Below are 16675 nucleotides of genomic sequence, written 5' to 3'. Positions count from 1 at the left end.
AAGTCTTCATACATAGGGGAAATTAACAGGTTTTAGCACAATGTCTTCCAAAAATTTTCATACTTAGTTTACATTATATATCTATTTTTCAGATAGCCTTTAAGAATGCATTTCACAAAAGAACAAAGTATTGAAATTATTCTCATGGCTGGATTGGGAAGCTGTGGAAAGGTTGCAATGGACTTTAACAGGAAACATGGCAAGCACATCACACATGACACTGTTGCCAAAATTATTAACAAAATTAAAAAAGACTGGAAGTCTATTGGTTGGATGGACCAACCAAGAAGTGGATGTTCTCAAACATCCAATGACGAAGGTACAACCGACGTGGTGCTGGAATACATAGTCCCCTATATATGGAGACTTTTGAGACACTAATTGGGGGACGGGGGGGGGACAAGAACACAAGCAGTAAAAGAAGAAAAACTGAAATAGATAAAACAAAGTTGAAATGGACCTCACACACATCTCTGTCAGAAACTCCGCAGGTCAAACGTAACGTCAGAATGGCACCTGAACAGAGCTGTATGTCTACATACACAACCAAAACTCAAATCTGCTTCTCTAAAAAGGCATCCAGATCAAGAATCCAAACCTTTATTGCTTTAGTATTCTTGCCTGTGAGACAAAGCACTTCCTTGTCAGGTCTGCACTCATTAAAACTCACCTCTTCAGACTGTTCTTTGAGAAACCATTACCTACGGATCTTTCATAGCAATGCATATCCCATTTATAATGCGCATATATATATATATATATATATATATATATATATATATATATATATATATATATATATATATATATATATATTTATACTTATGCATGTTTTCAGTGTTTTAGAGGATATGAGTCATTATTTTAATTATGGGCTATGGACTGCATGTAACATCAGTCAATAGATTATTAAAAATTATATATTAGAATTCTAGCATTAAATATTTAATATTACCAGATGACTTAAACACTTCAAGTCTCAACTGCACTTAAACCAGTAAATAATTTGCCAAACGTATAAAAAAATAATTCCAAGAGAATATATATTTTCTATGCCTCATATTCTCATTCATGATTGAATATAACCTGACTATAACTAAGTGTTAGTGATGAAATAAGGTCTATTCCACATATGATAAGCCTTTGCCATAGTGCCATCTACAGGCAAACAGTGAAGCATTTCCTCAGACACCAAATATTCAACGTGTTCAAGTAAAGACAGTCAGTTGAAAAACTTTATTTCAATGTTAAAATACACTTATTTGAATTTTCTTTCATGTTCCTACCAAGATGTGCAATCCATCAGCAACGCTCTTTCACATGAACAGCTTGTAAACACACAATTATGCATCTTGCAATCGCATTAAGAGGCATTTGTATTTATGTTACATACTTAAAGCCAATTTGCTAAAAGAGCGAGATCAGTGTGTTAATGTATTTGTAATAGTGTCAAAACCAAGCTGTCCAGTATTCACAATTGTAGTTACTGAAATTCACAGTTTCAATGTTATCTTATTTTTTGACACTAATGTACTTATCAAGGTGCTTCCTTAGATACCTTTAGAGTTCAGTAGTACTAGATATTAGTGGTTTGTGAAATAAAACTTAACTGGCCGAACAGCTCTCAATTAACACTGAATAGTAAAAGTGCCATTTGGCAGTCAGGAAATTACTTACAGTATAACCTTAAAACAATAACCATTAGGCACTAAGAGCTAACAATATTTGATAACTTACTTGATCTTACTTGTTTTCTGTGAGTATAAAGAATTAAATAACAAACAAGTTTGTAATTATGGGGGAGTATCTTACATGTAAACAATCATTTGCATAATGTTCTAATCAAAGTTTTTGGTCACTGGGGCATATTGCAATTTTTGTACATATACAGCATGAATCAAATTAGCTGTGCTAACCATCTTATACCTTCAATGATCACACATCACTGATTACACTTAAAAGTTTTTCTGTTGCCTGTAAGCAACAGCTATGCCCAGCCAGCTGGGCCTGAAACACTGTTGGCCATTTTTGAAGCGCAGTGGATATCCAGCATCAATAACATCCATCCCTCCAGCTCGCATCACGCAGGGCACTCAGGGATGCCATACTCTTTGGAGGAGTCAGTAAGCTGATAAAATTCAACACAGGCAATTGTTGTGTAATACGGAACAGTAACATAATCTGAAATCTATAACTAAAATGATTTATGATCAGCAAACATGCTTGCAAAACCATTTACAATGTATACACAGTGGAAATACAGTGCTGTGGAAAAGGTAATTGCTCCATACTGATTTCTTCTGTTTTTGTGTATCTCTCATAGTAAATTGTTTCAGAAATGAAAACAAAAAAGATACAACAAAGGCAACCTGAGTAAACACAAAAGCAAAAAGCTAAAAAGTTACCCAATACCAACTGGTCCTTTGTGAAAATGTATTTGCCCCCGTAGTTACTAATTCCCTAAATCTATGAAACTGCATTCATAATGGGGTTCAGCTGAAGAAGACACAACCAGGCCTGATTACTGCAAACCTTGTTCAATCAAATCAACACTTAAACAGAACTTATTCACAGCATGAAGTTGGTTAAAAGATCTTACCCAGTAACACACTATGCCAAAACTGAAAGAAATTCCAGAAATGATGAGGAAGAAGGTGATTGATATACATCAGTCTGGAAAGGGTTATAAAGCTAGTTCAAAGACTCTGGGACTCCAAAGAACCACATCAAGAGCCATTATCCCCAAATGGAAAAACTCAGCACAGTAGTGAACCTTCCCAGAAGTGGCTGATCTTCCAAAATTACTCCAAGAGCTCATCCAGGAAGTCACAAAAGAGCCAAGGACAACATCAAAGGACCTACAGGTCTCTCTTGCATCAATAAAGGTCACTGTTCATGACTCCACTATTAGAAAGACTCTGGGTAAAAAATGGTGTCCATGGAAGAGTGGTGAGGTGAAAACCACTGCTAACCCAGAAGAACATTAAGGCTCGTCTGAATTTTGCCAAAACACAACTTGATGATCCTCAAACCTTTTGGGAGAATGTTCTGTGGACTGATGAGTTGAAAGTGGAACTGTTTGGAAGACAGGTGTCCCGTTACATCTGGTGTAAACCAAACTCCAAATTCCACAAAAAGAGCATCACACCTACGGTCAAGCATGGTGATGGTGTGGAGATGCTTTGCTGCTTCAGGGTCTGGGCAACTTTCAATAATTGAGGGAAAGATGAATTCTGCTCTCTACCAGAAAATCCTAAAGGAAAATGTCTGGTCTTCAGTCCGTAAGTTGAAACTCAAGCATGTATTATGAAACTGGATTATGCAGCAAGACAATGACCCAAAGCATAGGAGTAAGTATACCTGTGAATGTCTGAGAAAAAGCTAAATTAAAGTTTTAGAGTGGACTAGTCAAAGTCCTGACTTAGTCCTAGTCAAAGTCCTGTGGCAGGACCTTAAATGAGCAGCTCATGCTTGAAAACCCTCCAGTGTGGCTGAACTTAAGCAGTTCTACAAAGAGTGGGCCAAAATTCCACCACAGTGCTGTGAAAATTTATTGCAGTTATTGCCGCTAAAGGTGGCGCCACCACATTTTAGGTTTAAGGGGGGGGCAGTTAGTTTTTTTTACATGGGTGATAGGTGTTGGATAACTTTTTTTGTGTAAATAAAATAATTCAATAAATAAAAACTTTATTTCTCAGGTTGCCTTTATGTTGTAGTTCGTCTGAAGATCTAAAACTATTTGTATGAGATATACACAAAAACAGAAAAAATCACAGCACTGTATATAACCTTTTATATTATCCATATCTTAATATGAATTTAAGTCAACTAATATGGATTGTTTCAGGCTGTGTTTACCTGCGTGCTGGCTGAGCGATCTTGCTACGTGTGGTCCCACTGGTGCCAATGAAGGAGGCTGGTCGAGGTAGAGCACTGCGACTTGTAGAAGATGGAATGCTGGCTTTACTGGGTTTACTAACAATATTGCTGGAGAGTGAGTTTAAACTAACCGATGAGGACATTGTAGTGGGACCCTGTATTGTAGGACTGACGTAGGCAGTGGCTTTCACTGGTTGTCTTGTTGCCGTGGAGAAGGTGCCTATACTCTGCACCCGCTGCTGCAGCTGACCTGGAGATGGAACTGACATTACAGATTATATACAATATGGGCTAAAACAAAGTACAGGTCAACATATGGTATATAACTGAATTAGGAAATAATTATATCATATTATATACAATTATATTAAATATTTTTTGTATTGTATTTGTATTGTATTACATTTCAGTGCAAAGACAGATTTTTATATATAATAATTCTGGATATAATATTATTCTGGGTCAACTTTCTATGTATCTGTCTGTATTTTTGCAAATAAAAACCATGAAATACAATTTTACATTCATACATTCACAATAATTTGAATGTTCCACCACTGCATTTGGTAATCTTTTAGGTTTAGTTCCCAATCTTCATGAAATGACTTACAGAAACGAAACATCTGCAATTACTCTCACTTAAATTTAATTGTGATTGTGCCCTGCAATGGATTGGCACCCTGTCCATGGTGTCCCCCGCCTTGTACCTCATGCCCCCCTGGGCTACACTCCAGGTTCCCTCTGACCCAGTAAGGATAAGCGGTACAGAAAATGGATGGATAGATGTTCCAGTATGATTGCTTGTTTTTTAATTATTTCACAGTGCTGTTATGTGATAAGTGTTATATAATGTGTCTGAATGTTGCCTGTGGTAACTACTGTGTTGTTTTCTTGGCCAGGGCTTGCTTTTGCGTTGGCCTTACTTGCAGACTGAAGCCTGGCAAGGCCGCTTGAAGAGTCAAAGCTCTGACTGCTGCGTAGGGACGATGGTGAAGATTGAAATGAAGAGAAAGTTGTGTGACTGGCAGGAGCGGCAATACTTGTCACACTTGGCACAGACAGCATGCTGGGAGCTCGTATAAGATTTGGCATGCTTTTCCGCAACATATCTAAAAGCACAAAGTACAAAGATCAGCAAGTCGAATAGTTTCACTATTAAATGTGAAAAAAGCACTCAAACATTTGATATGGCACAAAATGAAAATGAACTTTGCCACCTGCCAGAATTTATAATAATAATAATAATAATTTGTCCTTTAATACTCTAATCATGAAACTATCTTTATACAAAAAGCCCACACGTCTGCTACCTCTGCTACCACACCTGCATGTGCTGATCCACATCACCCACTCTGGCACAAATAGATAAACATTTGCTGTGTAGGCCAAAGGCTGCCATAAACTGCCATTCAACCACTCATAATCTGTAAAACTGGCCACTTATTCTCAAATGACACATGTTCTGGCTATGTTGTTACAACCCCAATTCCGAAAAAGTTGGGACAGTATGGAAAATGCTAATAAAAACAAGGAGGAGTGATTTGTAAATGTACTTTGACTCGTATTTAAACAAAAAAAATATAAAGACAAGTTATTTGATGTTTTACCTAATCAACTGCATAATTTCTTGAAGGTAAACTTTATTCTGAAATTGATGCATGCAACATGTTCCAAAAAAGTTGGGACAGGGGCAATTTAGGACTAATAGTGATGCAATGAGTTGAAATAAGAAGGTGATGTGAAACAGGTGCAGCAATCGTCTAATCATGGTATATTAGGAGCCTCCAAAAAGGTCTTGTTCTTCAAGAGCAAGGATGGGTCGAGGCTCACCAATCTGCCAACAGATGTGCCAGCAAATAATCCAACACTTTGAGAACAACATTCCCCAAAGACATATCGGTAGGATTTTGGGCATTTCACCTTCTACAGTGCACAATATAATTAAAAGATTCAAGGAATCCGGTCAAATCTCAGTGTGTAAAGGGCAAGGCCAAAAACCACTTCTGAATGTGTGTGATCTCCGATCCCTCAAATGTCACTGTCTTAAAAACTGTCATGAGTCTGTAATGGATATCCTGACATGGGCTTGGGAATACTTTGGTAAACCTTTTGTCAGTCAACACAATTCCCCGCCGCATATACAGATACACGTTAAGGCTTTACTATGCAAAGAAGAAGCCATACATCAACACTGTACAGAAGCGCCGCCAACTTCTCTGGGCTCGGTCTCATATGAGATGGACAATAGCACAGTGGTCCGACGAGTCAACATTTCAAATAGGTTTTGGACAAAACAGCCGTCGTGTTCTCCGGACCAAAGAGAAAAAGGACCATGAAAGCTGTTATCAGCGTCAGGTCTAAAAGCTAGCATCTGTCATGGCATGGGGGTGTGTCAGTGCCCATGGCATGGGTAACTTGCATATCTGTGAGGGCACCATTAATGCGGAAAGATATGTACACATTTTGGATGTTGATATCCAGAGCAGAACAATGCCAAAGCACATTCTGCCCGGATTACAAGTGCATGATTGCATAAGCAGATAATGCAGGTGTTAGCATGGCCTGCCTGCAGTCCTGACCTGTCTCCGATTGAGAATTATGAAGCGCAAAATAAGGCAACGAAGGCCCCATACAGTTGTACAGCTGAAGAAATGTAAAATGGATGAATGGGGGGAAATTCCACTTGCTAAGTTAAACAACTGTTGTCTTCAGCGCCCAAATGCTTAATAAGTGTTATTAAAAGAAAAGGTGATGTTACACAGCGGTAAACAGTCGACTGTCCCAACTTTTTTAGAGTGTGTTGCAGTCATCAGATTTGAAATGAGTGTATATTTTAAAATTAAATTAAATTCACAAAGTAAAACATCAGATAATGTGTATTCCATATAGTATAGGGTGAACTTAATTTTCAGATGACTCTTTTTGTTTTTGTTTTTTTTGCATTTTCCATACTGTCCCAACTATTTCAGAATTGGGGTTGTAAACATGAACAAGGAAGGATGTGAAAAATTGTCTTTATTGTTTAACCTTTTATCTTTTAAAGTTATCTTTTGTTCAAAAAGTGAACAATAATGGTGCCCACCTATATTTAAGAAAGATTTATTTTTGGATAAACCTATGTTGTGTTTGTAATTATTTGATATCCATGAAGGCAGAGTTTTTTTGTGATTTTTTTGTTTTAAACAAAAGGTCAAAAGGTTAAACAATTAAAGACACTTTTTCACAGCCTTCTTTGCTCATATTTACCAAGGGTGCCAATATTAGTGAAGGGCACTGTATATACTGATCTATATCAAAATTCAACGGGAGACAGCAGCAATTTTTCGGAGGTACAGTAAGTTAACTTATTTTCTAACTCGATAATAAAAACACCACACTTTAGCAGTTTGTGTACTGGATGCCTAAAAAACAATGCTTTTTCGTGTTAACTTTAAACGATAACCCTACACGTATTATTTTAACTTACGAGGATACAGTAACATTAGTTGGTCTGGCTGGCTAGCTGTCTAGTAATGGTGGAGCTAGCCTGGACACCGAACCAAACACTCAGTGCAAATTGACGTAGCTCTAACGTTATCGATAAGTTAAGACAACAGCCTACTGATGTTAGGTAACGTTATCAAGAGTGTACTACTACCAACTTTTGTGTACATTTTATTTCTCCCATTCACCCGCTTTCTCGCTACCATCACTCACTCTCTTCATTCGCTGTCTAGCTTGCCCGACCACCGCTGCTCTCTCGCTCTCTCTCTCTCGCTCTGTGCTGTCAGCTTGCTTCTCTTCTTTTTAAAAATGAGTCGGGAAGCCAACAACAAGCCTGACTTTATTTTTACGTGATCAAACGAAGAGAGATGTCCTCCCTTCATCCTAGAAACGTCTTTGTACTCATGGCAGAGTACAGCTCTGATCAATCTGATTGCGACAGCTCTGATTGCTAAACTCTGCTGTGACTGATGTTGCGGACAATCATGGAGCAGACACTCTGTTTATAACTGTAGCGTCCCTCGTCCAACGAAATATTGATAACACGCTTATCAATAAGCATACCCCTACAGACAAGCATTGGAAAAGTTTTTTTCCAAGCCAAGGAACATTGTGCAACTGGGAAAACTGTGGAAATAGACACATTTGAAAATGTATTCCATAATGTAAATATTTATTTTGAAAGTTATTTATTTTGATATGTTCATCAAAAACCAGTCTGTTTTGTTCTTGAATACATTTTGAAAATTGAAAATGTATTTTAATATGTAGGTATTTATTTATTCATACTTATTTATGTTGACATATAGATAGTTATTTATTTTGAGTAGTTATTCAATCTGCACCGTCATACACCTCACGCCCCAACCCCCACCACAAGTAAATTCTCAACCTGTGGGAAACACTGCAGTGCTGACCTGTGCTGGTGCGGTAACCCTGTGTTTCGGTGCTTGTGTAGCTGGCTGTGCTGGGACTGGGGCTGCTGAGGTATTGTGTGCTGGAGGAGCTGCAACGGCGTGGCTCTCTGAGACTGGACAAGTTATGTGAGTGGGACACACTCCGCTGCATGGACCCTGTACGAAAAAGTCGTGGCTGGGGAGGCGGCAGATCATCAAAATCCTCCTCATCTTCCTCCATCCTCATATCAGTCCTCTCTGGACGACGCAATCCTGAGTGCACAGAGAAGCTGGAGCTCCGGCGGGCACCTGTGGCAGAGGTAGTGGCGTACTCCTGACGCAGACCTGAAAATATGAACAGGCATGCAACATGGCTTCAAATATTGGTTTAACCTCATATGTCTTGTTGTGTCGAGTCTATAATTCTTATCAGCACACATTTTCATGAACTTTATAAGGAAGATGATTACTGTGTTAAAATATACATACTCTCCTCCTGTAGCCGGGCCATGACCTGAACATCAGTCATGTCTTGAAGTTTGTAGTCCATAGAGACTGAATCATCATCCAGCTCTGAGATGCTGAACTCACTGTTCATGGAAGACTGTGGACTGACGGCAGCATGTGGACGGCTGTAATCTAGTGAAAAAATAGTGTTATGTTTGGGAGCAAACTAGGAATTTACTAAACCATTAACACTTTACTTAAGGATGATGATAATAATAATAATAATAATAATAATAATAATAATAATAATAATAGGGCTATGTGACACCTTTAGGACAACTGACATAAACCTACAGAAACATTTAAAAATGCTTATTCCAACTGCCATTTCTTCACAGAGCCTGCTTTTGTGAAGTGGCATACAGTGGTGTTATGACAAACGTAAGGACTGACTTTGAAGATCAGTGGACTTCTATTAGGTCAAAGTCATAAGGCGATGTGTCAAAAATTACAACAAATAAAACTTTAATTTATATAAATTGAAAGTCAGAAAGAAATATATATAAATGTTATTACAGTGTTATCACATTTCCATTGGTTTTAATAATAAATATCATATTATATAAATAAACATCACATAATATCTACTAAATAATAGAAATAAACTCATTTTACATAAGGGCCTGGAGATACATAACTCATTACATTTGTCAGGACATTGGCATAAGTATTGATAAAACATCTTTAATGTATGCTTTTTCAGTAACGAGCCAGGAGCAGTAAGAGAGTAAAGGAGGATAAGAACACAGTGAGAGAGAGAGAGAGAGAGAGAGAGAGAGAGAGAATGAGAGAGAGAAAATGAGGAACTGGCAGAAGGATAGAGACTGATAGAAAGGGATGAGATGGTGAAAGGAAGAATGAGAGAGGGAGAGAGGGAGAGAGAAATGTGGTTGATGGGGGAGGGAGAGAGAGAGAGATTAGTGAGAGAGAGAGAGAGAGAGAGAGAGAGAGACCTATAAACCAAATGTTTAGCTTAATAAAATTAAACCATCCAACATTATTCAGAGCAATTTATGGAAGAATGGAAGCATAACATAACAGAGATTACATATTACCAGTTGGTGTAGTACACATTCAGAATTGTGGAATATGAAGTGGGTCACATTTCTGGAATACGGCCCAGCTTACACTTATTGGAATAAGCTTTCATAAACATGTGCGTAGGCTATATGTCAGCTGTTCATAGGATTACAGTGGTGCTTGAAATTTGTGAACCCTTTAGAATTTTCTATGTTTCTGCATAAATATGACCTAAAACATCAGCAGATTTTCACAAAAGTCCTAAAAGTACATAAAGGGAACCCAATTAAACAAAAATATTATATTTGGTCATTTATTTATTGAGGAAAATGTTCCAATATTACATATCCGTGAGTGGCAAGAGTATGTGAAAATCTGCTTTCAGTATCTGGTGTGACCCTCTTGTGCAGTAATAACTGCATTTGAATGTTTCCGGTAACTGTTGATCAGTCCTGCACTTTGGCTTGGAGGAATTTTAGCCCATTTCTCAGTACAGAACAGCTTCAACTCTGAGATGTTTGTGGGTTTCCTCAAATCGACTGCTTACTTCAGGTCCTTCCACAATATTACTATTGGATTAAAGTCAGGACTTTGACTTGGCCATTCCAAAACATTAACTTTAGTCTTCTTTTAACCATTCTTTGGTAGAACGACTTGTGTGCTTAGGATCGGTGACTTGCTGCATGACCCACTTTCTCTTGAAATTTAGTTCCCGGACAGATGTCCTGGAATTTTCCTTTAGAATTCGCTGGAATAATTCAGAATTCACTGTTACATGATGGCAAGCCATCCTGGCCCAGACGCAACAAAACAGGCTCAGACCATGATACTTCCACCACCATGTTTCACAGATGGGATAAGATTCTTAAGCTATAATGCAGTGTTTTTCTTTCTCCCCGCATAAACCTTCTCATTTAAACCAAAAATTTCTATTTTGGTCTAATCCATCCATAAAACATTTCCATTAACCCTCTGGCTTGTCTGCGTGATTGTTAGCAAACTGTAGAGCATTGACTTTCTCCTTGCAACCCTGTCATGTACACCATTGTTGTTCAGTGTTCTCCTGATGGTGCACTCATGAACATTAACATTAGCCAATGTGAGAGAGGCCTTTAACTGCTTACAAGTTACCCTCAGGCCTTGTGGATTATTATATGTTTTACTATTGAAGTGATCTTTGGAGGTCGACCAGTCCTGGGGATGTAACAATGGCTTTGGATTTCCTCCATTTGTACACAATCTGTCTGACTTTGTATTGGTGGAGTCCAAACTCTGTAGAGATGGTTTTATAGCCTTTTCCAGCCTGATGAGCATCAGGAATCTCATTTGTATGTACCATGATACACTTCCACAAATATGTATTGTCAGATCAGACTTTGATAGATCCCTGTTCTTTAAATAAAACAGGGTCACACATGATTGTCATTCCACTGATTGAAAACACCTGACTCTAATTTTTTCTTCAAATTAACTGCTAATCCTAGAGGTTCACATACGTTTGCTACTCACAAATATGTAATACTGGATCATTTTCCTCAATAAATAATTGACCAAGTATAACATATTTTTCTCATCTGTTTAACTGGGGTCTCTTCTTCTACTTTTAGGACTTGAGTGAAACTCTGATGTTTTAGTTCACATTTATGCAGATATGTAGAATATTTTAAAGGATTCACAAACTTTCAACCACTGTACATGCGGACTCAATGTAGTCTTATGAACACAAGACCTTACTATTGAATAAGGTAGTTTACATGACTTTTAAACTAGCTATGATGTCTTCTGTTACTGACTCAATTCCAAATTAGCTACGCTGTTATGCCTCATAGAAGAATGGAAGATGGATGAGTATGGTGAGGCTTACTGTGAGTAGCCGTGTGATAGAGGAATGAGGGCGATCTTTCGGCCAGGCCACCACAACTTCTCCCAATGTGAGGTGACTGGAGAGAGCAGTGGCTGGATTGAGGAGATGGAACTAGATCAACAGACACATGAAACATGATTCATTGTAATGGATTTACCAGATTTCAAGTTGGGTGATGAATGTGATAATATGACCATCATGCTTTGTTAAAGTAATATGAGAAATCATTTTAGCAGCATTTTAGCTATAAATGCTTTTCTACAGATAACATATGCTGATTGAGCCACTTCCATAAAGGATGTCACCAGAGCCAATCAATGAGTCTCACATTTCAGCAAGTCCGTTAGATATATGCTGAGTAGTATAAGACATTTGAGATCTTTTTTTTTTGTTGAGCACAAATCAATAAACACACTAATGCTTTGAGCTATGTCATTTGTATTTTATCTTCATGTCCATATGGGTATATGTAAAATGTTCCTGTAATTTTTTTTATGGAATGCAATGCTGTATAATAAATCTACTGTCAATATGTAAAGGGAAAGTAAAAAAAGACATGAAAAGGGAATTATTATTTCTATTACTTTTTGAGTCTGTTAGTGAAGCTGTAGTGATGGTGTTACCTGTATGTTCAGTTAGTGCAGGTTTAGTAAGAGATTTAACTGAGGTGCTTAAGAAGGAGAGTCCATCTACAGGTCTGTATGATAAGGATGATGCACTGCCAGAGAGACTTCCTCTCCATCTTTTGGCTAAAAAAGAATGGAAGTGATATTAGTTACTGTTCAGTTTGTGGAGGATATTTTCATATGTGTACAGGTGAGAACTGAGAACAATAAGGTTGCTGGATACTGTTGTTTAGTAAATAGGGCTTGGGTTAGAGCACACGGTTTTAGCATTTTTAATGGTTAAGAAGTGTAACTTTCCTGCCTTCCCATTTCTGATGATTACTCAACTGAAAAATGACAAAAATGTAATAGCATTTTTGCATTACACATACAAAAATCGGCTAATTCTGATGAATTAATAAGCAAACAGAGCACTGTGCTTTTGGGGTACCACAGAAAATTAGCCTTGCCACAAGCTACATGAAAACAAGTATTCACAGCCACCCACAAGAACAAAGCTTTTTTAGAGACTGGCTAAACAAAGCTGTATTCATAACCTTCCAGCACACAGCCAACCTTTGCTCAATCTGGCCTTTCAACAGCAACAAGAGCTCAAAGCTGAACAGCAAACTCCTCTGTACACATATCTTATATTTATACATGCACGGATCCTCAAAGATCGTAATGCCGTGCCTGTCCAGGCCGAGTGTGGAAATGAAGCCAGAACACTGTTTCCCTCTAGTTTAGCTGAAAGGGTTAATATAGTCATAGTTTCTATGGTAACCATCCTCTCCACCATGGCTGCAAAACACTGTAGAATATTTCAGGATGAAAGAGAGTTAAGGAAAGGAAAAAGGTTTACAGCTTGGTTTCTCTGAGTAATATATTAACATTTATAGGGATTATTATTACGGATATGGATTATAACTGACAGGGACTGTGTTACACATGCAAACATGTTGTAATATGACATTAAAAATACTATACATAGTATAATGTCATGATATAAAATGGCCTCACACCAGGCCATATACAACAACAATATACAAATCTCAAAACAAGACTCTTTTTTTTTTTTTTTTTACACAAGATACGGATCTTGATGTATTAGAACATTATTAGATTATTCAGAACATCACCCAGGATATTATTCATAATCATGTGATTATATGCAAGTATAATGACACTTACATAAGTATCCAAGCTTATTACCAGTCGGGCTCTTTTCAAAATGGTTGTCCCACAGCCCATATTATAGCAGAATATAAAACAGCTGATATACAGTGCTGATCCATACTATAGGATAAGCTGACGATGCTCATGATTAGTCTCTGAGGTAGCCGTACCAATCTGAGGTAAATGTTGCAGTTTTATTAACTGAAATATAATCCGTATATTATGCAACTTTTCCTCTAAGAATATTAGCCTCTTTATTTGTTCAAATACTACATGCCACCATTTATTCAGATGTGCTCAGCTCTTACGTTCTTGTCGGCTAAACGTTAAGTTTGCGATGTAAAATCAAGAATACCGTACCCTGGTCTAGCCGGTAGCACAAGGAACGCTTAGCTGACTCCACCTCAGGCCCGGGGTTGTCGAATACATGCCTACACCACTGCAGAGGGCTTAGGGGTGACCGAGGAAACAGCTTTGCTTTTGGAGACACATACAACCTGGAGATATAAGCCACAGTTTCAACATGTTGACGTGTTACTCTTTAAAAGAGTGTTGCAGAATGTCTTCACTTCATGTATGATATAGGATGGAAATTGATGAGACCATTTAATCCAGGTGTTATGAGGCAAAATATTGTCAAGGTAATTATGTGCACATGATCACATTCTCACACAATAAACACATGGATGTAACCTTTACTAAGACCTGAGATATTAGAACATTCCAACACACACACACACACATATATATATATATATATATATATATATATATATATATATATATATATATATATATATATATTGACATGCACATGACAGGTACCTAAAGCAATTTATTACACTATATATATATATATATATATATATATATATATATATATATATATATATATATATATATATTCTCCAGCAGAAGCATTGAGTCTGGGTTTTGTGGGGTACACAGCATTAACAAAAGACATCTACAAAAAACACTTCAGCTATTGCTGCAACAGGACCTGCATATTTCTCTGCTAACTAGGACATAACTGTAAATATCACAGTATTGGGTCAGCAGTGATAATATGCAGTTCACTGTGTCTTATAAGATACAATAGTATAGCTGGGTGAGCTGGATTTGAGACAATGTAACAATAATAAATAAATAAATAAATAAATAGATAAATAAATAAATTAATTAATTAATAAATTAATAATGAAGTGCCATGACTTGAATGAGTGTAGAATGTTGAAGAAATAACGCAGACGAGTTAGCAGGTGGGAAATGGAGCAGGGTTGCAGTACCAGCGGTCCTCAGCCTCTCGGTCGATGTTTAGGAGAGAAAAGAGGTCTAAGATTTCCAGCTCGTCCAGCAGTGAGCTCTCCACATCGCTCGGAGACTGAGCATGAAAACACGCGTACTGTTCATCTCTATTGTGCACTTCCAGTTGCGTGGGCTGAGCTGAAAGGCAATGGTTCCCTGAATAAGCATGACCGCTGGCCGGGTTTGCAGCGCAGTTCTGGTTTGGGAATAAATGTCCGCTGTGGGTGTAGTTATTAGCCGCTCTGGTCCTCAGCTGCTCGTTTTGTCGCTCCAGTTTGCGCACGAGCTCCTGCAGCTTTTTCACCTCGAGCTCCGCGTCCATAACTGTGCTGTTCCCGTTAACGTCCGCCATCGCGTGCAGCTTCATCACGGCCGCCTCCATTGAGGTCAAATCAAATACAATCAGATAAGATACAGAAGAAAGAAATGTACAGTGATGGCAGTGTTTTTAGTCAGTGTCAGACAGTTTTCAGCGAGTGCACGGGGTTTATCTGCTCAGCTCGCAGCGACATGCTTCTTTCAGATGCTGATGTGCTGCTCAGTGCCTCCCTTTCTCCTTCCTCCCCGTTTAAAAAAAAACACAATACTGAAGCAGCTCGCTCGCTCGCTCTCTCTCTCTCTCTCTCTCTCTCTCTCTCTCACACACACACACACACACACACACACGGCAAGACGCGAGAAACCTTTAAGCTTTGACACCCCAAGAAAAGCATGCCACAGATTGGGGTATATATGAAAAAATATACTATTTACACACAATAAACAATAACAACAAGAACAACACTGAATATATGTGAGACACCAAGATATTGCTTTTACAAAATAAATTTTTGAAAGTTTATTGAGGGTCAAAGCATTTTGGATATTGTAAAATCACAGAAATGTCAGATAATATACAGGTGCATCTAAAAAAAAAAAAAAGAGTAAGATTTCATCTTTCATATATTATTGATTCATTACACATAAAGTTAAATATTTCAAGCCTTTTTTGTTTGTTTGTTTTAATCTTAATGATTACGGCTTACAGCTCATTGAAATCAAAAATCCAGTATCGCAAAATATTAGAATAGAGAATTTATAATACAGAAATGTCAACCTTCTGAAAAGTATGTTAATTTATGTACTCAATACTTGGTCATGGCTCCTTTTGCATAAATTACTGCATCAATGCGGCGTGACATGGAGGAAATCAGTCTGTAGCACTGCTGAGGTGTTATGGAAGCCCACGTTGCTTTGATAGCGGCCTTCATCTCGTCTGTATTGTTGGGTCTGGTGTCTTTCATAGATTCTCTATGGGGTTCAGGTCAGGCAAGCTGGCTGGCCAATCAAGCACAGTAATACCATTACTAGTAGTTTGGGCACTGTGGGCAGGTGCCAAGTCCTGCTGGAAAAGGAAATCAGCATCTCCATAAAGCTTGTCAACAGATGGAACCATGAAGTTTTCTAAAATGTCCTGGTAGACGCTGCATTGACTCTCGACTTGAGAAAACACAGTGGACCAAAACCAGCAGATGACATGGCACCCCAAATGATCACTGACTGTGGAAACTTCACACTGGACTTCAAGCAACTTGGATTCTGTGCCTCTCCACTATTCCTCCAGACTCTGGGACCTTGATTTCCAAATGAAATGCAAAATTTACTTTCATCTGCAAAGAGGACTTTGGACCACTGAGCAATGGTCTAGTTCTTTTTAAAGACTTAGGAAACCTTTACAAGTGTTTTGAGTTAATTAGCTGATTAGATCTCTTCTCAGGTCAGATTTCTGTATTATAAATTCTTCATTCTAATGTATTGAGATACTGGATTTTTAAATTTATTTCCATGAGTTATAAGCCATAATCCTGAAGATTAAAACAAGATAAGTCTTCAAATATTACACTTTATGTGTAATGAATCTAGAATATATGCACCTGTATAGGCCTGAACAATCTACAGTA

The 16675-nt window shown here is 37.9% G+C and overlaps 1 protein-coding gene across 3 annotated transcripts; it reads right to left on the bottom strand.

Moving 5' to 3' along the window:
- Positions 1–995: 995 nt before the first annotated feature.
- On the bottom strand, positions 996–15293 carry slain1a (SLAIN motif family, member 1a). Of its 3 annotated transcripts, none has more exons than XM_047156054.2 (9): positions 14717–15293; positions 13791–13927; positions 12273–12398; positions 11650–11760; positions 8748–8897; positions 8280–8603; positions 4803–4988; positions 3859–4129; positions 996–2128 (listed from the first exon to the last, which is right to left on the bottom strand). In XM_047156054.2, the coding sequence occupies exons 1-9, from the start codon at positions 15115–15117 to the stop codon at positions 2053–2055; spliced, it is 1782 nt and encodes a 593-aa protein (XP_047012010.1). In that variant the 5' UTR covers positions 15118–15293; the 3' UTR covers positions 996–2052. The 3 variants fall into 3 exon arrangements, with proteins under 3 accessions (XP_047012010.1, XP_017326155.1, XP_017326156.1); XM_017470666.3 differs by having other exon boundaries at positions 997–2128; positions 3859–4141; XM_017470667.3 differs by lacking the exon at positions 12273–12398 and having other exon boundaries at positions 997–2128; positions 3859–4141.
- Between the last annotated feature and the right edge of the window lie 1382 nt (positions 15294–16675).

The sequence above is a fragment of the Ictalurus punctatus genome, chromosome 6 (genome assembly GCF_001660625.3).
Source record: "Ictalurus punctatus breed USDA103 chromosome 6, Coco_2.0, whole genome shotgun sequence".
In the NCBI taxonomy this organism is placed as follows: Eukaryota; Metazoa; Chordata; class Actinopteri; order Siluriformes; family Ictaluridae; genus Ictalurus; species Ictalurus punctatus.
This window is presented reverse-complemented; position numbering and strand designations above follow the sequence as displayed.